Below are 24,512 nucleotides of genomic sequence, written 5' to 3'. Positions count from 1 at the left end.
GTGCTGTAGTGCTTCTCTGCTTCGCTCAATGACCGCGATATAAATGCAACAGTGTTCTCCTTCTTCCCTTGGAATTGGCAAAACACTGCACCGATTCCCTTGGCACTAGCGTCAACCGTGATTACATTCCGGAGGTCCTTGTTGTACGGTCGTAATACTGGGGCCGCGGCGATTGCCTGTTTGACGGATTCGAAGGCAGTGCTTTGTTCCTGTGTCCACGTATATTTTTCGTTCTTCCGTAGCAGTTTCCTTAGAGGCTCCACAGTGGTTGCGTATCCTTGCATGAACTTGGAATAGTATTCGCTGAGTCCCAGGAACGATCGCAAGGCGTCTTTGTCTCCTGGGCAAGGGGCATCTCGTATGGCCCTCACTAAATCATCTTTCGGCGCAATGCCATTTGGGGTAAGCACATGCCCTAAATATTCTATCTTGCCTTCCATGAATTTGCACTTGTCTTTGGAGACTGTCATCCCCCTTTTTTGTAGCACCTCCAACACTCTGCGCAGCAGTTCCAAGTGCCCCTTCTCGTCTTCCGTGTGTATCAGAATGTCGTCCTGAAATGCTTCAACCCCCTTCATATCAAAGAAGAGGAGGTCCATTAGCTTTTGAAAGACGCCCGAGGCCGATGCAAGGCTGAATGGAAGACGGATGTACCTGTATGCTCCAAACGGGGTAATAAAGGTGGTAAGTTCCTTGGATTCCTCCGTGAGACATACCTGGTGGTATGCAGACTTCAGGTCTATCAGGGTGAAAAACTTCGATCCTGCTGTGGCCGACAATATCTCCTGAATGTTGGGCAGAGGATGGCAGTTCACCAGGATATTTCTGTTCAGTGATCGCAGGTCTACACACAACCGAATGTCCCCTGTCCTCTTCTTCTTGGACACCACGATTGCGGACACCCATTCTGATGCACCTGCTTCCTCTATTACTCCGTTCCTGCACTTTCTTTGAATGGCAGTAGAACACCACCTGATCTCTAATGTACGTATCAGTCATCGCTGCAAATTCACAATCTTGAGCTAGAACACGTAGACATGCAATATACTCTTCGATAGTCTCTCCTTCCTCTTGTTTCCGCAGTGCGAATTTATGGCGCCCCACCATGATGTTGCACTCCTCCGCATACTGCAACTCAAGCCGCTGTACAGCCTCCTGGTACTCATTCAGCGGAGCTGTGGCTCCATGGGGATTCACATAAACCGGCAGGCTATCGAAAACCTCTTGTCCAGCCTTCCCCAACAGTCCGAATAACAAAGACTTTTTCCGTTCGGGGCTATACCCCTGACCATCAATTGAGATAATATAGTTCTCAAATGCGCGCAGCCATCCTTTCCACTTCATGCATGGCTTACCAGGAGAGTCCAGGAAGAGAGGAGGTACGCAGATATGACCTGTCTGCGACATGGCCGGAAAGCGGGCGCCACACTTGGAAGGACCACGTGATACAGGTGCAGCATCCACTATGGGAGGCTACTGGGCTGCGCAGAACGGTAGGAGTCGTCAAAATCAATTGTGTGGAGATCGCAGCATCAGCGCCTTAGGGGTTGCATGTAGTCTCACGTGAAGAGATATCAGCGCTTTCCACTGGCCTCCCGAAACACCAGGTAAGGTGGGCTACACTCGTGTGCCTTGTTAGAAGCTGTGACCCTCGTCGCCATTTGTAGTGGCAAGTATGAAGGATGCAAGGGAGCCGGATTTCATGTTAATATCTTTTATTCTTGCCACAAGAAATAAGGCCCACGAGGAGCCGGCCGGCCGCAACACCGCGCTTTGTTCGCGCCTCTGCCTTTCCGCCGCGCCACCCCCTGACGTCACGACCGTCCTCACTACGGATTGGTCGTGGCGTCATGAGGCGCCTAAACATAGAAGACAGACCAGTTCTGTCCCTGCGGCCTCGTACGTTAACTCACGTACGACAATGATGCAAGGATAACAACTTTAATGAGCAGCCTTTGACGATATTGGGGGGCTCTCTGGTGCCTCACAGTATTTTCACTTTCGGAAAAGATGCACAAAATATTAATTTTGGATTGCCTGAACATAGAGCAATGACTACCCCAGATTTGTCGATGATGAAAAAGGTCTGTGCTCAAATAATATATTTATTTGCCCATATTTGTGCTTCTTTATCTATTTGTAATGTTTCCAAGTGCCAGCCATAATGACATTCGGGTTTTAAACTACCTGCATGGCCAAATAAATAAATTGTCGAATTTGGTGTGATTAGCGTTATCCATGTGAATGAAGGGGGAGAAGTCTGTATAACATTATTAACTAACAAGCTTGGGTGTGCCCTTCTCACAGGAGCAATGGAGGAGAGGCAGATGCTTAGCACGAGCCACACTGGGGTTCCTTTGAACTCTTGGATGGAAGGATTGCATTTTGCAGTGTTAGATGGGACTAAGTTGCAGGCAGAGCTCTTGGACGCCACTGCTTGATTTCACCATCTTCAAATCCCCACAATGTTGGATGTGGGCAGTCTGTGGGCTGCTCCTTGGGACAGTCTATCAGAGGTGGACTTACTGGAAATCCTGAAGAAGCGAGTTTAATTAGACTTCTCTGTACAAGTTCTTACTAGAGCTGTGTGTATGTATTTATGTGGAATTTAAAAGGCCCAAACCTAGCCAAAAGGCAGGAGAGCACTCCACAGGGTCAAAGTCAAGAATAAAGTCATCAAATGATAGGAGAGGTACTTGGATTCTGGTAGTGGAAGTGTACTGTTACTGCATTGTAAGGTAGTGTTCTTTAAAGACATGCATCTTCACCTCTCTTTCTAAATAGGAGCAGTGTTGGGGGCTGTCTTGATGGGTATACAGATGTGTTACATCAGTGCTTCTGGAAGGATTCCTGCATCAAATTCAGGAGCCCTGCAAATGCCCAGGAGGCCGTGCATCTGTGGAGTGTAAGCAAGCAGTGTAGCCTGCATTGATGGTCAAAGGGGTGCTGCTATTGAGATGCCTCAGGCCAGGAGGTTATCATGGGCTGGGAAGCTTGAGGGCAGGACCCTGATGCTTTCCCTGAATGGACAAATATCAGTCTAAAAAAAGCTCCAGAAAAAAAGAACAAACCCTTTGAGTCTGGAAACCTCAAGCGAATTATTCTTGGTGGATGGTGCACGCCACCAAGAGTACCACTCTGACCCTTCTGGCAAGAGATATCCCTAATTTTCTTTATTGCTTACATTTTTGTGCTACCCGGTACATCCTCAGTGCCCACTTTGGGCTGCTGGATTTACTAATATTCGGTCACACCTGGATGCATAGTTGTTATACCCGCAACGATGGCCTGATTTTTAAAAACATTCAGGGCAGACTGCAGCATATCTGTCGTAATGTGAAAGGTTGGTTCAGGACATGTTACGATAGCCCTGATGAAGTTCCAGGAAATATTTTACAGGAATGAAACACGTGTTGGCAGCAATACATGTTTGTGTGAATGCTGCATTTGAAGCAATAACAAATGGAAAGAGTAAACCAAGGACCTTTTGTAAAAGCCACAAAATAACTTTTTATTACTGTGCAGTGGAGCGCAGATGGACTAAGTTTTCTCTAGTGCTTGATTTTATGTACAATATCTGAATATTGAACAATGCAATATCCCTTGCTATCCTTGCACTCATTACCAACTGAATGTCTACTATATGAAACATATTTATTTAATACTGTAATGGTGTATCCTGTGGGGTGTACATTTAATTACCTGGGATTGCTGGTTGTTGATATTTTAGGTCCCGTCTTCTGACTGTGTAGGTGAGCACTTGGTAGTGTGATCAGAGAAAGATCATGGATTGTTTTAGAACTTAAAAACACTAGAGGCCACTCCAGGAGAGCTCAGGGTAGGGACATTTCGGATTATTGTTTGTTCTCATGCCTCTAAGTAGCCACTTCAACGTGGTGTCTCTGAAGGTTCTAACAGACAAATGTAGGCTGGTCACTGAGCTAAAGGTGTTTTAGGCCACATGAATCCGTGGTCTGAATTTGGCTACAAAATGTTTTCTTAGTAAAAGTCTCATCTTTTTATGGTATGTTAGATTGATAGTAGTCTGCCTTCTCAACTACAGCACCATTATCAAGTGTCAATGTGACTAGGTGACCAATTTTCTTACATTATATATGCTAAGCTGTTGCAGAAAGAAACCCTTTAGACAATTCCTAGTTCAGGTCTTTGAGAACCTCTTTCACTCTCAGATTTCTGCAGAAAATCCCTTCTTAACCTAGCTAGCATTAGGCTTGTTTCCAGCATCTACATATCATCCTCATACACAATGAAGGTTAACCTAATGGATGAAGCAAGATTTGGAAAGCAAAGCATTGCAAAGCTGTGTAAAGAAATAAGGGTATGAAATCAGAGTCACACACAATATCATCTGTACATTGGGGGATTGAGGTCAGAGCTTCAGAATTCAAAATTTCCTCATCAGATCACATTTGTGTGTGATACATCATTATGCATAAACACACAAGGCCTCTTTAAAGATGTACCTAGAACTAACAATATTTATTTTTAGAACATTTTCCTCGCCTGTTTATAACGTTTGCAACATAACCCACTCAATAGACCATGGATTTGTTACATGACTAACAATTCTTGACAGATTGCTGGACCTCAATAGATATCTGAAATAAAGCTCATTAAGTTATGCACAATCTTTCATGAAAGTAATTACTCCTACCATGACAATATGGTGTTTCTCAAAGTTGTCAGGAAGCTTCACAATGTAGCACCAATAGGTGGTTTCTTGGTTAGGGATCATAACCTGGGGTGCAGTTATATCCATTGTTTTAATATCACCAGGAAGGTCTGGGGTAATGACATCAGTCTTTAGCAACTGCACCCTCTGGAGCCCTCGGTGGATTGTGGAGACATTGATCCCTTTGAGAGAGTCTGATGGTTTATCCAGCAATCCATAAATAAGGTGCACTGTTCCATCCTACCAGCAGGAAGAAAGTATGCAAACAAATTGTATTAGACATAGTGGTTGGGTTAATGAAACATTATCTACATTAAAATACAAACAATTGCATTGCAATGACCTAGCAAAAGCAAATATCTGGCTAAGAAAGCTGTCAATAAGAGCTAAGTGATACTAGTTGGTGGTTAGAGAAAGGCAGACATTGTTGGATATCTATGGGGGTGGGTAGATAGATAGATAGATAGATAGATAGATAGATAGATAGATAGATAGATAGATAGATAGATAGATAGATAGACAAACTAGCCCACCTACAAAACCTAAACCATAATGCAAATATTACCTGAAAATAAGTATGTTAAGTATGTAAGAAGATTGTGGACTGCAATGCCCCATAGGAATGCATGGCAATTAATTCGGGCAACATGAAAAAGTAGGGAGACAATGCACCTAGTGCCTTTCACCAACTCTCACCCTCTGTAGGCCCTCTTGGAGGACTGTGCGATTAATGGTGTCAAATACAGCTAACAGATAAAACATATCAAAACAGAGACACAAAGGTCATCTTTCACCCTCGAAAGTGGCCAAGCACATTGGCAAAACCAATCCCTTGCCTGATGGGACCAAAAACTTGCTTGTTCCGGGCCCAGGAGATTGTTTTGCTCAACAACAAATGTCAAGTGAACAATAATGATGTTCCTCAAAGATCTTAGATGTTGGAGGAAGTAAGGAAATGTGTTTTGTATCTCAAGGTGCCAATGGGTCAAGGAGCAAGGGTGTGAAGTCACCAAATTTTCATTGCCAATAATTAGTAAAATAGAAAAATGTCTTTGAGTTTGTTCCAATAAGTGGGAGTCTGGTGTGATCTAGATTGGATATGCAAGCAGCTTCAATGAGTTATTTCCTGTGATCTTTTTAGCCGCTATGATCCGAACGCAACTGCAATTATTCTTTGACTATAACAAGTGTACAGAGGGGGGCGTGGATCCTGCGCCATGCAAGATGGTGGCAGATATGTGAAGCTGTGCTGCACAATGGAGCACCCTGAGGCTATTTCCAGCTTCCTGATTCCTGCCTTAGGTGTGGGACTGTTTTCCACACAAATGGTCTCTCCTGGATGGCTTCCTGATGACCTTGATCATCTCCCCTGAGCCAGCTTCCTCATGGATGGCTGACATTTTGTAAAACACAATGCTTGGCTGCTTTTTTGTTTGGTGGTGTGTGATGGAGTCTCCTGCATCCCTTTAATAACTGCTCCTCACAACATGTTTCTTTTCTCTAAGTATGTATACTTTATCATTTTCTTCTCCACTATCACCGTGCTAATTGAAGACCACCATTTATGCTGCACATCATCACCAGAATGCATGCTCTGCTACTCCAAATAGGATTTTCTTATTAACACTGGATCCTTTCTCAAGATACTTTGTGCAGCTCATTTCTGAAGTTGCAACATTTACTTTGCTCCGTGACCGCCATTTTAAAATGCAACCTCTGATGATTGAAATGTGTTTTTTCTATTTTTTCACAGTGCAACATGTTCTTTTTATTACTATTTGTGCTATATTTCAATGAGTGTTCAACTTCCTTTTCTCTCTTGCATGGGCAGAACCAACCCCTTGCAGCAGCTTTTAAAAAACAGTGTAATCTGCATTAAAATGGTGAGTGATCTGTTAGGGGGACCTAAAGTGACTTATTCTGGTTCTAAATTAAAAAAGGCCAAAAATTATCCATCCTCAACTATTGCATCTTCCACCAATCCTATTTTGGACACTATTTTGGATGCCATAAGAGGCCTGCAATTTATTATGAGGGCTACCAATGAAAAGTTGCAACAGATTGAGGATTGATGGATTGTTATGGAAGGGTATACGGTTTAAATATACTGTATCAGTTCTTTGCCGGGCATTTCAGTGATGATACCTCTCCTCAAACAGGAGATTTCCAAACTTAAATTATATACTGAGGAATTGGAAAACAGAAGTCATCACAATAATCTTCACTTATACAGTCTACTGGAGGCTGTTGAGGGACACAATCTGCTTGTATTTCTACTGATGTTACTACTCAGTTTATCTGATTTCTCTCCCCTTAAACTACCACATACTCATCGTCTGGGTAGACTTCATCCTCAATCACCAAATCCTCAAGGTATTATCATGTTTTTTTTGGACTTCACCTTTCTTCTTCGTACTTTGAAAGTGTCTAAAGCAATAAAAAAAAAAAAAAAAAAAAAAAAAAACACTTACATGGTTTGGTCATCACATATTCATCTTTAAAGATATTCCTTCTGCTGCAAATGCCAGGCGTAAAGAATTCCATTACTTGAGACCTCAGATGAGACTCTTAAACATACGATATGGAATGCTTTATCCATGTTCTTCATTGTACCTCCCCTCTATCTAGCTTTTATGTGTACATAGTTTCTTCTTTGCTTTGTTGTCCTTCTTGCCATGGTGTTGACACATATCATTTGCTTCCTTATTATCTGTAATTTTAGATCTAGATTTTTATCCTTGATCTATTGTTCCTTTCTTGTCTCTTTTTTAAGTATCCTCTTATCTCGTGTTTATTTGTCATCTTTTCTCACCTTTTTATAGGTGCTTTTTTTATATTTGCCTGTTATTTTACTCCTATTGTATACTCCTTTATTTCCTTTTAGATTTGTTTCCTCTTTCTTGAAGTTTATCCTTCCTGTTCCTGTACTTTTCCCTTGTGTTCCAGCATGTATAATTTTCTCTTGTGGAATGTTCGTGGTCTTGGACACCTAGTTAAAAGACAAAAGGTCATCTTTCCAAATGAGAATCTAAAATTGCCTTTCTACAAGGGATTTATTTTAATTCTTCTGCATTATTTGAACTGAAGAGACAATGGGTTGATCACAAAGATGGGGTTGCTGTTCTATGTCATAAACTATTGAAATCACATGTTGTTTCTACAGAATGTGACAATGCTGGCAGATGGGTTATTGTTAAGATTCTTCTTGATGACCAACATTCCACTTTGTTTGATGCTTATGAAACTGTTAAGCCTGTCCCCGCCTTTAGGAACACTATTAAAGTAAAACTTGCCAATATTTCTAATCCTAATGGCATTCTGGCTGGTGATTTACCAGCTGTTAGACCCTTTCATGGAAAGACAATCCATTATAAGTTCAAACTTGACAAAACGTATAAGGCTTTTCAATCTGCAGTCTCCTTTAGACCATTTTGTGATGGTTGTTGCACTTGTAATCCTGATAAGCGGGAATTCTCTTTCTTTTCTAATACACGTAATACTAAGTCTAGAATTGACTATATTCTAGTTACAAAATTGTTACTACCCACTGTGCACCATGCTGAGATTAGTTTCATTTTTATTTCTGATCATGCCCTATCATTGGCCGCTTTGGCTATCTCTACTCCTAAATCACTCAAAAGTAAATGGAGATTTAATAATTCTCTTTTGTCAGATCCTACCTTTATATCTGAAGCTACTGTTTATATAAAATGATTTTTCCATTTTAACTATCCTGTTGAATGCATCCCAGTTGTTAACAATAGAGGTATCAAGGCTTCTTTTAGAGCATTTGTCATTGCTTATTCGGCACAGAAGAAACACCATTTGAAAAGTCAATACAACCTTTTGCTACACAAAATGAAATCACTTGAACCCAGTCACTTCACCTCAAAATCCTCATCTATGCTACATGATTTGATTAAAGCCAAATCTGAGTTGAACAAGCTTGCTACTGTTGACACCTGTAATGTTTTACTTAAAATCAAGTCTAAAGTTCATGGTAGTCAAAACAAAGCCAGCAAAATGATAGCAAATTATTTAAAAGTTAAAACTGAACACAAAGCTAATAGGATCAATTCTTAATGACTTGGACAGTATGCTTTCAAGGTCCAATGCTGATATTTTCTAAATCCTTCCAAACATTCTATGAAACACTGTACACTAAAGACTCCTCCCCATATCCACTTAATATTCAAAACTTATTTCATGGTATACCTTGCGCTCAAGCATCCATCGATCAGTTTACTGATCTGGACTAAGATATTGAACTCAAATGAAATTTTAGCTGCCATGACAGTTTTAAAGTGTTTGAATGCTGCTGGCTAAGATGGGATCTCTATTGATCTCTTTTGCTCATTTTCTTCTATCTTTGCACCCAAGATGCTGGAACTTTTTAATTCCTTTATATCTAGGTAGCCTAGTAGCTCCTTTTCAGAAGTTTTAAATACCAATATTCCTAAAAATGATAAAGATCCTGAATTGTGTAAAAATGACAGACCGAGTTCACTTGTAAATTATATTTGCAACATATTTGCCAAGATCCTAGGTACACATTCAGATTCTGTTGTCCCTCTACTTTTAAGTCAGACCAGTGTGGGTTTATTAAGAGTAGAGTTGCTGACAGCAATGCCAAAATGTTTTTAAATTATTAGTAAAGGTGAAAGAATTGTGTCTTCACTAACAGCATTTTCTCTGGATTCTGAAAAAGCTTTCGATCAAATTAATCAATACACATTTTCAACCCTTCAATGGTTCGCCTTTGGTCATAAATTTATTTCTTAAGTGAAACTGTTCATTCTAATTCCCATGTCAGTGTATCTGTTAATGGACATGAACAAAAGTAGAAGGTTACCTGATTTTCAAATTATATCATTCCTCTTTTATTTGTAAAAAGTTTTATGTCCTGATTTATGATTACACTCTTCAAACTATTCTTTCATGGATTATTTTTTAACATTTCTGATTGAATGATTTTGCTCGTACTCAAGCATTCTTTATGTTAATTGTACCTTTCTTTCTAAAAACCCTATTTTACAATCCTCACACTTTTCATAATTTAAGTTATTTTTGGTAAATTTTATCCTGTTTATACCTTGTGTTCCCTACTTTGGGATAAAGTTTCCCTTAAATTATTCACAACCTCTTAAGTAGCGCACATTACACAATCACTTTTCTTTATCTATAATACAGCTGTTCTTACCCAAGAACACAAAGTTAAATTCAATACATCATGCTCTCCATTATGTTAGTCTTGTTCCAAACATACTGGGCCATTAATACACGTGATATAATTGTTCTGATGGTCATAGTTTTGGGATTTCAGTTTAGACTAACTGCTTACATATTTTACGCTGTAATATTCCTCTCACTTTACCAAATCATTTTTGACTATTTATGCATTGACTGTTTGACCTACAGACCTTTATTATTGGATCTTTTTATTGCTCTTACCTTCAAAATAATACTTTCCTTTTGGAAAGGTTTAACTAAATTATCTGTAACTACTTGGTGGAATTTTATTTGTAAAGACCATAGAATCCATACTGCATTATGTCTCACCGTATCCTAAAAGATTAGGGACCTGATTTAGAGTTTGGCAGGGTTACTCTGTCACAAATGTGATGGATATCCCTTCAGACATATTACAATCCCATAATAGCCTAATACCGGAAGCTATTTTTCCCAAATCAGAAAGTATGTCTCAGGACAGGGCCTTGGTAAGAATCTTAGGTTGCTTAGGATAGTTCTGTATCAATTGTCCTATGGATACAGACCGTCCAGCAAAGCAGACCTTTTGAGTAGGTAATCAAGGCTGCCCTATTGATTATGCCTTTGTAAACACCTGGCGCTTTGGGAAGGTAGCAGGACTCAAAGTCATACGGATAGAGGGTAGTGATCACTGGCCCCTACAGTTAAAGCTTAAGGCAGAGAATAAAGTTTTACGAGACAGGGTAGTGCCGCTGCAGGTGGATTACCCACGCCAGATAACTACCCATATTACAGAAGACAGTTTTTAGAAATGGGGTCTTTGGTTCGCAGTCAGGTTACCCCTGTCCAAGCAAGGACCCTCACTCTGGTCAGGGTAAAAGAGAATCACCCTCAGCTAACCCCTGCTTACCTCCTTGGTAGCTTGGCACGAGCAGTAGGTTTAACTTCAGGGTGCTAGGAGTAAAGTATTTGTCCCAACACACACAGTGATTCAATAAAAATACTGCAAAATGACACAACACAGGTTTAGAAAAATAGAAAATATTTATCTAAACAAAACAAGACCAAAGCAACAAAAATCCACAATACACAAGTCAAGTTATCACTAAAAATGTAAAAAGAGTCTTCATGTAATTTTATACACAATGCTAACGCTGTTAGCGTGAAAATGTACCTTGGGTGCGCCAAAAATAACCATGCACAGACGAGTGTGCATCAAAAAGGGCTTGCGATGCATCGATTTCACTCACGAGCAAGACCTTGAGTTGTTTCTCCATTAGTCAGGTTGGCGGGCGTCGTTTCTTCTCTCCGCAGGAGAGCGATGCATCGATCCGGTCAGCACTATTGGGTCCGGGCAGGCCTTGCGTTGTTTTTACATGCCCAGCGGTGTTTGCATCAGAAATTCAGCCACACAATGGTCCGAAAACCACTCAGCGCGGGTTGTGATCTCACCAGCCTCTGTCAGTGATGCTGCACGTCGTTTCCCCAGCTCCAGGCGTCGATCTTCCAGTCGCGTGGCAGGCGAGTGGCGATTTTCACCTGCGAAACCGGCAGCGTATCGTTTTTTCAGCCACAGATCAGAGTCACGTTGATCTTTTCCCCGCACGGCGGTGTGTGGATTTCTCACTCTTGGGCTGCCAGCTTCTCCTTTCAGGGTCCCAGGAACTGGATGGGCACCACGTGGCAGAGTAGGAGTCTCTCCAGAGACTCCAGGTTCTGGCAGAGAGAAGACTTTGCTGTCCCTGAGACTTCAAACAACAGGAGGCAAGCTCTAAATCAAGCCCTTAAAGAGTTCTTCACAAGAAGGAAGGCAACACAAAGTCCAGTCTTTGTCCTCTAGCACAGGCAGAAGCAGCAACTGCAGGAGGGCTCAACAAAGCACAGTCACAAGCAGGGCAGCTCTTCTTCCTCAGCTCTTCCCCAGGCAGAGGTTCCTCTTGGTTTCCAGAAGCATTCTAAAGTCTGTGGTTTTGGGCGCCCTTCTTATACCCATTTTGCCATTTGCCGTAGGCCTACTTCAAAGGAAAGTCTCTCTTGATTGTGAAATCCTGCCTTGCCCAGGCCAGGCCCCAGATGCACACCAGGGGGTTGGAGACTGCACTGTGTGAGGGCAAGCACAGCCCTGTCAGGTGTAAGTGACCACTCCTCCCCTCCCTCCTAGCACAGATGGCTCATCAGGAAATGCAGACTACACCCCAGCTCCCTTTGTGTCACTGTCTAGTGAGAGGTGCAACCAGCCCAACTGTCAAACTGACCCAGACAGGGAATCCACAAACAGGCAGAGTCACTTAAATGGTTTAAGCAAGAAAATGTCCACTTTCTAAAAGTGGCATTTTCAAACCCACAATCTTAAAATCAAGCTTACTAAAAGATGTATTTTTAAATTGTGAGCTCAGAGACTCCAAACTCCACATGTCTATCCGCTCCCAAAGGGAATCTACACTTTAATCATATTTAAAGGTAGCCCCCATTATAACCTAAGAGAGGGACAGGCCGTGCAACATCGAAAAACAAATTTAGCAGTATTTCACTGTTAGGATATATAAAACTCATTACTATATGTTCTACCTTAACCATACACTGCACCTTGCCCTTGGGGCTATCTGGGACATACCTTAGGGGTGCCTTAAATGTACTAAAAGGGAAGGTTTAGGCCTGGCCAGTGTGTACACTTGCCAAGTCGAATTTACAGTTTGAAACTGCAGACACAGACACTGCAGGGGCAGGTCTGAGCCATGTTTACAGAGCTACTTAGGTGGGTGGTACAACCAGTGCTGCATGCCCACTAGTAGCATTCGGTTTACAGGCCCTGGGCACCTCTAGTGCACTTTACAAGGGACTTACTAGTAAATCAAATATACCAATCATAGATCAACCAATTACATAAAACTTTTGTATAGGAGCATTTGCACTTTAGCACTCTAGCAGTGGTAAAGTGCCAGGAGTAACAAAAACAGCAACACACAACAACCTGGGAAACAGAGGCAAAAGGTTAAGAGAGACCACACCAAGGATGAAAAGTCTAACAATAGTCCAAAAGTACTAAACAAGATGACGGTAAATTGGGATCTTAGGGTGATGGAAGACGCTAATTATATATTTATGGAATATGAAAGAGAAATCGAGTTAGTCACAGATTGCCTGAATGTAAAATTAAGAATAACACAGGAGAATAAAGACCAGTGACAAGCCATAAGGAATCATAAAAATCCCTGGTATAATCAAGAGTGTAGTATCCAGAAGAGGAAGGTGCGGAAGTTAGAAAGGGAATTTAAGAAACAACATAGCAAAGATATTTAAAAAAACATTGTGAGGGTGTGGAAATGGGAGTATATAAATACTAATTGGGTAGTTATGTTGAAGGTGATAGGAACCCATAATATTAAGGGGTTTTGGCAGTAGGTGAGGGAGAGAAAAGCCAATGGGAATTTGTGGTGCTTAGTGGGAGAAGATGATTGGAATAACCATCTGTGTACCAAGGAAATTAAGTTGAGGTAGGTGGGTCCCTAAGGTCATCTGTCTCCCGGCAAAAGATAAAGGAAATAATAGTGGCTCTCAAAGTAACTAAAGCAGCCAGCCCGGATAACCTTCCAGCGATTACAATAAAAAATAACATAGATTGGTGGGCTAGACTTTTTTATGTTACTATTCACAAAATCCTAGATACCGGACGCTTCGCCGGGCATTGGAAGGGTGCAATAATTATGCCAATATACAAGAAAGAGGACCCCACACAACCAAAGAATTATCGCCTAATCAGCTTGCTGGATGTGGGTGAAAAATTATTTGCGAAGCTACTATTAGGCTACTTGAAAGACTGGGCAGATTTGAAAAATGTAATTCCAGTAGAACAAGGTGGGTTTAAAGAAAGCCACCTAACAATAGACCATTGTTTTAGTCTTTAGGCATTGGCAAAAAATGTCGATAGAGGTATGAGGGCACCTATTTTGTTGTTTTGTCTATTTTCAAGCTGCTTTTGATTTGGTGGACCTGAGTCTCTTATGGGTAATGTTGAAGAAGCTCGAGGTCGATTCTGGCCTATTATTTCTTCTTCAAGAATTGCATTCACAAAACTGGGCCCAAGTGATCCTAGATATCGATGGATCATTATCAAAGACGTTTCCTATAAAGAATGGACTGCAACAAGGCTGTGTCTTGGCCCCACTGTTGTTTGCTACATTTTTGTTTGACCTGCCAAATGCATTAAGAAGGCTAGGGGGCTCTCCCTAAAAATGGATGGCACCCATATCATCTGTTTATTGTATGCAAATGATTTGGTGATAGTAGACATGACGGAGCTGGGACTACAATGAAAATTAAACAGATTTTTAAAATTATTATCAAAATAAAAAGCTTATAGTAAATCTGGATAAGACAAAAATAATGGTACTAGGAAAAAGGAAAAGGGCATTCTCCTGGTATCTGGGAAGCAATAAAGTAGAATTGGTTGGAAAATACAAGTACTTAGTTATGTGGTTTGATTCCAAATACAAATGTAAAGAGCAGATAGAATCACCAAAAACCACTGCATTGACATCAGTTTGGGGATTACAGCACTTTAAGTGGAAGTATGGAGGACCGGCTCTTAATTCTGTACTTTCTGCATTTAACGATATGGTGCGTCCTCAATTCCAATATGGGGTGGAAGTTCTAACCCTTGTTGGGAAGTTGAATTGGGATGCAGAAGAAAGCAAATGTGTGAAACGTTTTATTAGGCTTCCCCCGTCAAGTACGATTCAGGCGATAAAGGCAGAATTCCAAATGATGGCGTGGAGTTATCAGGGAATTCAAGCCTCATTGAAATTTTGGGTGAGTCTGTCTGATGAGCGGACTACCAAAATAGCACAATTATGTAAAAAGGAAGCTATGACAAGTGAATTGAAATGGGCTTCTGAAGTGAGAGAACGGCTAAAGAATATTTGTGCCCTCCTAGGTGTGGCTGGGAATCAATGGTGTAGCGAACTATTACCGAAGCAGGAGTTGAGTGCCATAGCAAAGAAAAGCACTAGAGAAGCAGATCTAGTTTATTTGGAAGGGAAAATCTCCACCCATTTTTTGGTACGCGAGTGGAGAAATGAAGAAAACTTCCCCTATATAGAGGCTCTACCAAATACTAAGTTAAGGGATGTGTTATTAAAATTCAGAGTTGGGCTTAAACCCTTGTTTTATGGATATATAAAAGCCGCAATTAGGGAGGGTTGAGGTCTGTGTGGTTTCAAACGAAAATGTAATGTACAACATATTTTATTGGATTGCTTATGGTTTTTAGAAGAGCAGAAGAACATTTTAAAACCAATTTTTAAAGAATATAACGTCGTTAAGCAGGAGCATGCCCTGAACCTTCTGGTAGACATGAGATTTCTGAAAGTGGCTTGCATATTAGCCCGATTCTTAGTTGAAATACGAGATGTCTTGTAAGGACCCTCTTGGCAGTCATAAAGTGTAAAAGTGTAGTAGGCAGGCTATAACAATGTAAAGGTCTGTTATAAGGGTAAATTTCTATCTAATATTTGATTATAAGCGTATTGTAAACTATGATGAAATCGCAGACTTAGATGCAGGAGTTTAAGCTTCTATCTCCATTTATTTAGTTAATTGTTGCTAGATTATTTTAATGTAAAAGCATGTGTCATTTTATTTAGACCAACCGGTTATATTTAAATCTTAAGATATTTATTAGTAATTTGTGGGTTAGGCCGGGTTTGCTCTAGGCAAATCTATAATAAAGTCTATAAATCTTATGGCAAAGAGGCGAATGATAGGTAAATGAGCCTTTTTAAAGGGTTATTTTAAATGTGAATTGTTATGAATTAAGATCACTGACGAGGTTAGAATTGTATATTAGAATAACCTTTTGTGGTACTATATAATTTGTATTTATTGTCTTGCGCTTTTATGGTGTTTATGCTGAATAAAAGAATCTTTTTTTCTATGATAGCCTATGGAGATTGCAATATGACAGACAGGATATACGTCACATTTGTGACGGAGTAACCTGTCAGCCAAATTCTAAAGTCTAAATCTTAAGTCTGATTTAGACTGGCTACCTTACAATAACTTTCTATCCCTGCACTCATAATTTATTTCCTTTCTATTCTCTCCTCTTATTTTCTATACACCCTTCTCTTTGTATTTCTCTTCCTTTTGCTTGCTTCTTTTTCTTCTTTTTTCTATGACTCAATAAATATGCTATTTATTCTCAAATAAACACTTGAATATTGAAATCTTAATTTGTACCAATTTCTATGGTTGTGATTAATTATCTGTACTGTTTTATGAAATTATAATAATATTTCTGTTAAACAAAAAAACAAAAGTACAGCTATTTACAGGATCCCAGCTAGAACTTGATAATATTCTTGTCTACCTCAATTTGTTCACCTACTTCTGTCAAGTGATACAGCACTATTTACTTACTTGTTGTTTGAAATGTATTATTTGCAGAGGACAAAACCAGTGAGTGTAGAATGGTCACATACGAGTGGTAGACTAGCTAAACACAGTGTAGGATGAACAAAACATCATAATGCACGGATATCGATTGCAAATCGATGATACAATGATTACCATACAAATATTTTCCTTTCACTGAAGCGGTAAAATCATTGCTGTAAGACATCGAAGGTTCACCTAAACGTACCCTTCTGGAGTAAAATTGCACATTTTCCCCAAAAAACTTTTAGGCAATTAAGGGACATTGTATCAAATCACACATATAGCACAAAATGTGTTTTCCAGTATCTTACATGTCTTTTGTATCTGAGGGTAAACCTCATTTCCAACAGTCACACATAATACCAGCAAGAGACTGGTTAATTTCCCTCTTCTCCATATTAATCATTCCCACAAGGCACTTTCTGCTTTAGTCACTCTCCAGTTGTTGCAGATTATGTGAAGTCATGTAATAAACATTTTAAGGAATTACTGAAATTATGGGTAGTGCAAACTTTGTGCATTTTTTTTTTTTATCCTTAGTTAAAATTTCACCCCAGCCCAAGTATTTCCTACAACCTAAAATAATCATAGAGATCTTTGTAAGATTGTCCTGCCAAGTAGTTATAATTTTTTTTTTAAAAACTGTTCAAATGGGTTTCCACACATGTAAACATGTTTTTGCTTTTGTAAGTGAATTCTGCACACAGTTGCAGTCGCAATGTGAGAACTTGCCAAGCATATCGGTATGTGATCACTTTATTACAATAGAAACACTACTGCCCTCCTGGAGAGAGTTAAAATTAAGTACTAATTGTGGACACATTTGGAATAAAATCCACTTAGGATCCAAATTCCAGCTAATTAAAAAATATCAAGAGCTTTGCTCATTGGCTATTCACAGGCAAGCAACAATAACTGCAATCATTTTGTCTAGAACCAGCGGCCTCTTGTTTCCTTCAGAAGTGATGTTACATAAAGAGAGAGTACCTCAATAAGGTAGTCTTGGGGGTCACATGTGCTAAACGCTCGCTTGAAGATCAAATATAGTCCATCTTCCTTCTTATGGGCTTCCAGAAGCTGGTAGTCCTGCTGGGAATCCAAGTGCAGCTGTCCTTTTTGATCACTCCAAGCATCCTAAGTCAACAGGAATATGGAGGAGAAGCATTAATGTTATTCTTGTGGAGCTAATTAAATGTAACTTCTGCATTATTAACACTCTTAATGACCTCCCTGAAGAAGTAGAGGGTTACCTGTAGATGCATGCCTCTATTGAAACTATGTTGTTTCTGACTTTCTATTTCTAGTACCACATAACTCTTAATCAATGTCTCTCCCTTCTCTCCTGTTGGTAGGATATTCTTTTCCCACACACTAGCCACATCTTGTGTCCCTCTCCACTCTCTCACCATAAGGATATCAGTATGTTTTCCTCATGCCACAGCACATTCCATTGTCTGGCTGACTCCCTTTGTTGACATACAATTAACACTCTTTTCCACATCCCACCTCAATGTCTAATGTCTCTTCCAGTTCACCACAATGCACCACAATCCCTAACAGTATATCCCTGTTCCACTTCCACACCAAAAATAAGACCAATCCTCTCCTGCCATCTTGCTAAAATATCTCTTAGCCTAGATTTACTAAGATATTTGTCACCTTTGTCTCACACTAGGTGATGAGGGCCAACTCAGAAGTTTATTTGGTATTTACAAAGCCACACAAGGTCTGATGTGCAGGGCCTTGCATGGCTTGGTGAAGAAATGTAACACAACACAGCTGTTTGCTCTGTGTTATGTAACAGTTGAGCTTAGAAGGTGTTCCATCGGTGGAGAATGAGTGTTCCCTTTGCTTACTTTGTACTTGTTGTTTCTGGTGCTTAACACCAGCACTTATTTTTGAGGGCTAGCACTTAGTCTTCTGCCTCAAGCATTTGCTGCAAGCAAAAAACACATATGGGAAAGACGGAGGAAGAGAAAAACGAAAAAGTGTCACAAAGGTAGAAAGCAGAAAGCTGCAAGGGTGAGCTGAAGGGGCAGGAATTAGCTTTAAATTGATTGAAAAGGCTTGAGATGGCTTCAGGAGTAGGCTGCCTCAGTATTCTGTGCTCGCACATTTAAATGCAGCAGACACGTGTTTAAGAGGAGGGCTTTGGGCACCAGCACGTTTTTATTTACAAATTAAGCACTGGGTGTTCCCATGCATCTATCCATGGATTTTGGTGCATTCCCAGAATGAGTCGAAATGCTATGCCTTCCCAAGGGCAGCATAATGAGGAGAAATATCTTAATTGCATCTCATTATTTCCTCTTTCCACCTGTGCTACATTCTAAAGCACACATAGAAGGAGGAAAATGCCTCTATTGTTTTTGTGTAGGAAGGTGTCCTTTTCTGCAGAAAAACAATCATGCCTGAAACACAGGCACCCTTGCACTATGGTTAGGCTTGGAAGAAATTTGAATTATCCCAGAGTAATTAGAGTAAGTTCAGTAATTACGCATTACTCTTGTGATACAAAATTACAAAAGTATGTAGTCAAGCCAGCCTGAGTATTTAAGTAATTTGCAGCACAAATCTTAGTGCAGGAGCACTGGAACAACAAACTAAGAGAGACTGAGCAGCTGCTGTAGAATTGTGCTATTTCTTAGCACAAAATCCTTGCTTGGGCCCATTCTGGACGCAAGGGTGCATTTTGCACTATGCAGATAGAGCTGAATGTCGGATTACGCATCTCACACAATTACGCATAATTACAAGTTGCTGTAATTATGAATAACTACAGTAGAGAAAATTATGCCAGTTATGCCCTCCCCTAACTACAGTGTAAGGATGTCTGCATTGGTGCTGGGCAGTACAGTGTCCGATAGACAAGGAGAAAGCTGAAATTCTCAATTTGTAAATGTGCAGACTATCTGCTCTCTCCCGTTCATGCAACGCAGCACAGCAGCTTTGCTTGCTGTCCTGCACTGCGTGAAAGAATAGTAAATCTGCCCCTACATGTCTCAAGACTCTCCTGCTCACTTACTGTAATGTCCCCACTTTCCAACACATCATAGGCGAAATGTTGTCTATTACTTCATGTTCTTGTTGTTGGGATAACTCAAAAGCTAGGACATGAGCTGTATGTCCTGCCCATTAACATCCTTACATTTGTTCCTCACACTAACAGCCTGCCTTGATGCTCACTATTTACATCCCACTTCACTTCCACCGACACCATTGTGAAGCCTTCCCTTCTATTCTTGAGGGAAAATCCTTGTTTGATACCCCATTCACATTCCATCTTACATTACTCCATCATACTTTGTGCCATGTGCCCTCTCACTATCCATCATGCACCATCAACAACGTTTCTACACGCTACCCTATCCGTCATCCTCCATTTACTGGTCCTCATAGTACCTCATCCCACCACTCACACAGTTACTATTTCATAAGGAAGGAATCGTAATTAGGGTAATTGATCTAGTTGACCTCCTTGTTGCAATCTTTGATTTGCAGCTAAAAAATGTGAAAGGTGGCATTCGCCCAAAAAAGTATTCTGCTATTCAAAGTGTACTATGTACATGCACTAGAATTCGTTTAATTGGTTTTAATGTAAAATGATGAGTTGGCTCAATATTATAATCCTAAATCTTCAGCACTGTGGAGGAAAAAATAACTTCAAATTAACCGCTGTGCACAATCAAACCGAATTCACATCTTTTGCATCAAAATCATTCTAACGCCCTAAATCTTACCTCAAAAGACCCTGTCTGCTCATTAAAATATGGACACTATGTATCCCTTTTAGGCCAGGTTATTGCCCCATTTGGATGACATACAAAAACTTGTAAAATGCTACTTTTAAAATCCCCAGCCATGTGGGAAAATAAGGTGGCATATTAACCTGGACCCAACTTGAAATAGGAATCAAGCTGATTATATCCTATTCAGATGGTACCCTGCCTGGCAGTTCAGGCTCCACTGCTCCTATTGGAATTGGACCAAGCCTGACCTGTTCAGGATGGTCCTTGTCTGCAGTGACACAGTAAGAAACGACTGAATGGAATGTGCCCCAGAATAACTACCAGTTGTGAAGATTTATTCTAGCATTAGACACTTCACCGTTTTGCTTCTTCGGGCCATTCCCTAAGTGTGACATTGGTCCTATACTTACTACGCCGTAGGAATCAAGTTGCACCTAGCTGAGGAGACCCAAATGTGCTGCAGCATGTTGTATGTTGCTTGTTTCCCATTCAGAAGGGACCTGGCCTGGCTAATCAAACTGAAAGTTTCCTATTGAAGCAGGACCAAACCTAATTTACATGAGGGTGGTTATGGCTGGAGTGGTGTAGAAGGAGACAATATGACAGATTGGAAGGTGACCCAGAGTAATCAACAGTCCCTGTGATTAATTCAAGCATTCCACTTTTTGTTTTCTTCAGTACTTAAATGTAAGCCTGTCGAAGGTGCATTATTCCCAAGAAACAAATGTGTAATGTATTTTGAGAGGGTACTGGTTATGCAACAAAAAAACTCTGTAAAAGTCTCTGAATCAAATACAGTTCAAATCTGTTAGTATTCTGTCATTACTTAATCTGCGTAATCTAGCAAAATTCATTGTGGGTATACCCCTGGTTATGTAAAGTTGTTTTTACCCTCTTTACAGTTTAGGTAAGTGTTTCTGACCCAGTGAGGTGTAATATTTCGGTGGGAAATACCAACGTTTAACCACTCTAGGAGCCTGTAAGGTTGTCTTCAGATCCGATCCATTTTGACCACTCTTCCTGACACGATAACTGTTAAATGCATCATTTGATAAGTTATTTTCCAAAGAATACTTTGGGGACAGCCCTGAAGTTTACCTGCAGATTTGTCTTCACATTATGTGACGTTTTACCAATTCTCTGAAAAAATGACCACTTCCCTACTAATCTCTGCAAGAGATTCCTGGTTTGAACATGCATGAAGTTTGTTACTCAAGCCCTATCAAATCTATGGCGGGCCTGGAGCTTTCACAGCTGTGTGCAGCTCTTAGTTCTGGCTGGGAATGGTAGTGTGTGCCAGGTTTAGTGGACTGTCGAAGAGACAACATTTTCTTTCTTACAAATTTCAGATAGGTCTTCCAAAAGCAATGAAAAATGCTGAAAGGTTGCAAATGTCATGAATGTTAAGCTTTTGTAAAAAAAAAATAGGAACTTGAGTTCAGGGCTGGCTTTAGAGCTGGGCCATCCAGTGGGATAAACTTTTTGGGTGCACCCCCCCCCCCCCCAATGACCTCCTTCCCCACGGATTTTCTTCAACAGCTTCTAAACTTTGCATAGCCCCTCTGTCACAAGAACCCTTTTCAGCAGCATTAGGATAATTAAAGACTTTGAAAAAACATAACTTTCTGATCTATTGGGTGCATTTTGCATACAGCTCTTTGATGACAGTTCAGAGGTCACTGTGCTAAATGAGGATGCAATTTATGAACTGCAAGTACCAAAAGGATCTCTGTGATAAAAGCAGTTACCTACTGAGCTATCCACTTGAATACAGTTCTGTGATCCTCATGGCACACGTTCTTTGCAACAGGTATATTGTCCCTCTGTAATACTTGAGTCAAAACTGCCACCAGACTAAACTCCAGATCTCTCTCCAGCAGAAACATAATTCACTCAAGTTATTTTGGCATTTTTTTGTTGCCTGAAAACGCTGGACACCATGGGGCATATTTATGGAAAAGTGCTGCATCATTCATGATGTACCACTTTTCTAGTGCCTCTCTGTATCTCCTTAACAACACTACGTGTGCGCCATAGTTACTATATGGTGCATCATGGTGGTCATGTCCACTTTAGAGTCATAATTTATGGTGCTATTGAGACGCTTTGCGGAATTTGGCGCTAATGCAGCAACGCACATGGAGGCCTATTGTTTTCAATGGAAACGTCATCCTAACACCTGGTTTGAGCATTCATTAATAATAATGCTAAAAATGGTGCATTGAAATCTAGTAAATTTCACAGTGCCATTTTTCTGAGCCTCCCCACGTAGGAACCCCCACCCCTTGCATACATTATCCCTGGTGCAGGCATAATGTGGTGCAAGGGTTTACAAAGTGTCGCAATGCTTGCACTGCACCACTTTGTAAATATGGTCTGTGGAAAATGACACCCTAATGCCACATTTGCGTAAAAAGACGCAAACGTGGGGTTGTATGACAGAACCACAAATAACAGAACCACGCCTGGTTTAACTACGCAGTCAGAAACTCAACTGCGTCTTAACCATGCATGCCTTTACCACGCATGCCTTTACAACGAATTTAATTGTAAAGGCATCCTTTTTAAAGGAATATTTAGTAACGCCATGCGTGGTTGCATGATACAACCCCCCTTCAACCCCCTCCGCCTTAAATCCTAAAACCTACCCTGAAAACTAAAACCTACCCCCATCCTAAAAACTACTCCAACCCCCACCCCCATAAAAACTACTCTGCAGTGTCCCAAAACATACCCGCCCTGTCCTAAAAACGACCCCGACCCCCTGACCTAAACTCTAAAACCTACCCTGTCCTAAAAACTACCCTACCTCTCCACCCTAAAACTTAAATCCTACCCTGCCCGGTCCTAAAAACGACCCCATCCTAAATCTTAAAACCTACCTTGCCCTGTCCTAAAACATACCCCACCATGCCTAAAAACTACCCAACCCCAGCCCCAAACCCTAAAATGTACCCTGTCCTAAAACTTACCGCACCCTGTCCTAAAAAGGACCCGACCCACCGCCCTTAACCCAATAACCTACCCCACCTTGTTCTAAAAACTAACCCAACCCCCACTTCGCCCTAAACCTTAAAACCTAAATTGTCCTAAAAACTCCCCCACCTTGTCCTAAGAATTACACCAACCCCCTGCCCTAAACCCTAAAACCTACCCTGCCATAAAAAATACTCTCACCTCCACCCTAAACCATAAAACCTACCCTGCCCTAAAAACTTCCAAAACCCTGTCCTAAAAACTACCCTGACCCCTTACCCCCACCCTAAACCCTAAAACTACCTCACCCTGTCCTTGAAACTACCAGCCCCATCCTACAACCTATCCTGTCCATAAAATTACCCACCCTGTCCTACAAATTACCGACACTCTGCCCTAAACCCTAAAAGCTACCCTGCCCTGTTCTATAAACTACCCAACCCCAGCCCCAAACCCTAAAATGTACCCTGTCCTAAAACTTACCCCACCCTGTCCTAAAAACGACGCGACCCACCGCCCTGAACCCAATAACCTACCCCCCCTTGTTCTAAAACCTAACCCAACCCACATTGCGCCCTAAACCCTAAAACCTACCTTGTCCTAAAAACTCCCCCACCTTGTCCTAAGAATTACACCAACCCCCTGCCCTAAACCCTAAAACCTACCCTGCCCTAAAAACTACTCTGACCCCCACCCTAAACCATAAAACCTACCCTGTCCTAAAAACTTCCAAAACCCTGTCCTAAAAACTTCCAAAACCCTGTCCTAAAAACTACCCTGACCCCTTACCCCCACCCTAAACCCTAAAACTACCTCACCCTGTCCTTGAAACTACCAGCCCCATCCTAAAACCTACCCTGTCCTAAAAATGACCCACTCTGTCCTAAAAATTACCGACACTCTGCCCTAAACCCTAAAAGCTACCCTGCCCTGTCCTAAAACCTACCCCACCTTGTCCCAAAAACTAGCAACCCTCAACCCTAAAACCGACCCTGTCCTAAAAACTACTCCACCCTGTCCTAAAATCTACCCTACCCTGCTGTGTCCTAAAAGCTACTGCATCCTAAACCCTAAAACCTACTCTGCCCTGTCCTAAAACCGTTCCTGCCCTGTCCTAAAAACTACCTCAACCCCGTGCCCTAAACCCTAAAACCAACCCTGTCCTAAAAACGACCTCCCTGTCCTAGAAATGACCCCCTACCCCCGCCCTTAACCTACTTCATCCTATCCTAAAAATGTCCCTGTTCCCCCACCCGCCCTAAACCCTAACACCCTATCCTGACCTAATAACTCCCCCAATCTGTCCTAAACAATACCCCGGCCCCCTTCCCCGGCCCTAAAACCTACCCTGCCCTAAAAATTCCCCCACCCTGTCCTACCCTACTACCCACCCCTGCCTTAAACCCTAAAACCTACTCCACCCTGTCCTAAAAACTACCCTGAACCCCTGC

At 41.1% G+C, this 24,512-nt stretch overlaps 1 protein-coding gene across 1 annotated transcript in view; it reads right to left on the bottom strand.

The window, feature by feature from the left end:
* DBH (dopamine beta-hydroxylase) overlaps window positions 1-24,512 on the bottom strand; it is a 434,022-nt gene that overhangs the window by 229,469 nt on the left and 180,041 nt on the right. The window contains exons 4-5 of the mRNA XM_069242302.1: window positions 17,324-17,470; window positions 4,676-4,933 (exon numbers count right to left, since the gene is read on the bottom strand). Coding sequence (XP_069098403.1) covers window positions 4,676-4,933; window positions 17,324-17,470 — 405 coding nt within the window. The remainder of the gene's footprint in view (window positions 1-4,675; window positions 4,934-17,323; window positions 17,471-24,512) is intronic.

Source organism: Pleurodeles waltl, chromosome 6 (assembly GCF_031143425.1).
Source record: "Pleurodeles waltl isolate 20211129_DDA chromosome 6, aPleWal1.hap1.20221129, whole genome shotgun sequence".
NCBI lineage: Eukaryota > Metazoa > Chordata > Amphibia > Caudata > Salamandridae > Pleurodeles > Pleurodeles waltl.
The sequence above is the reverse complement of the archived record's forward strand: the minus strand, read 5'-3'. Positions and strand labels throughout refer to the sequence as shown.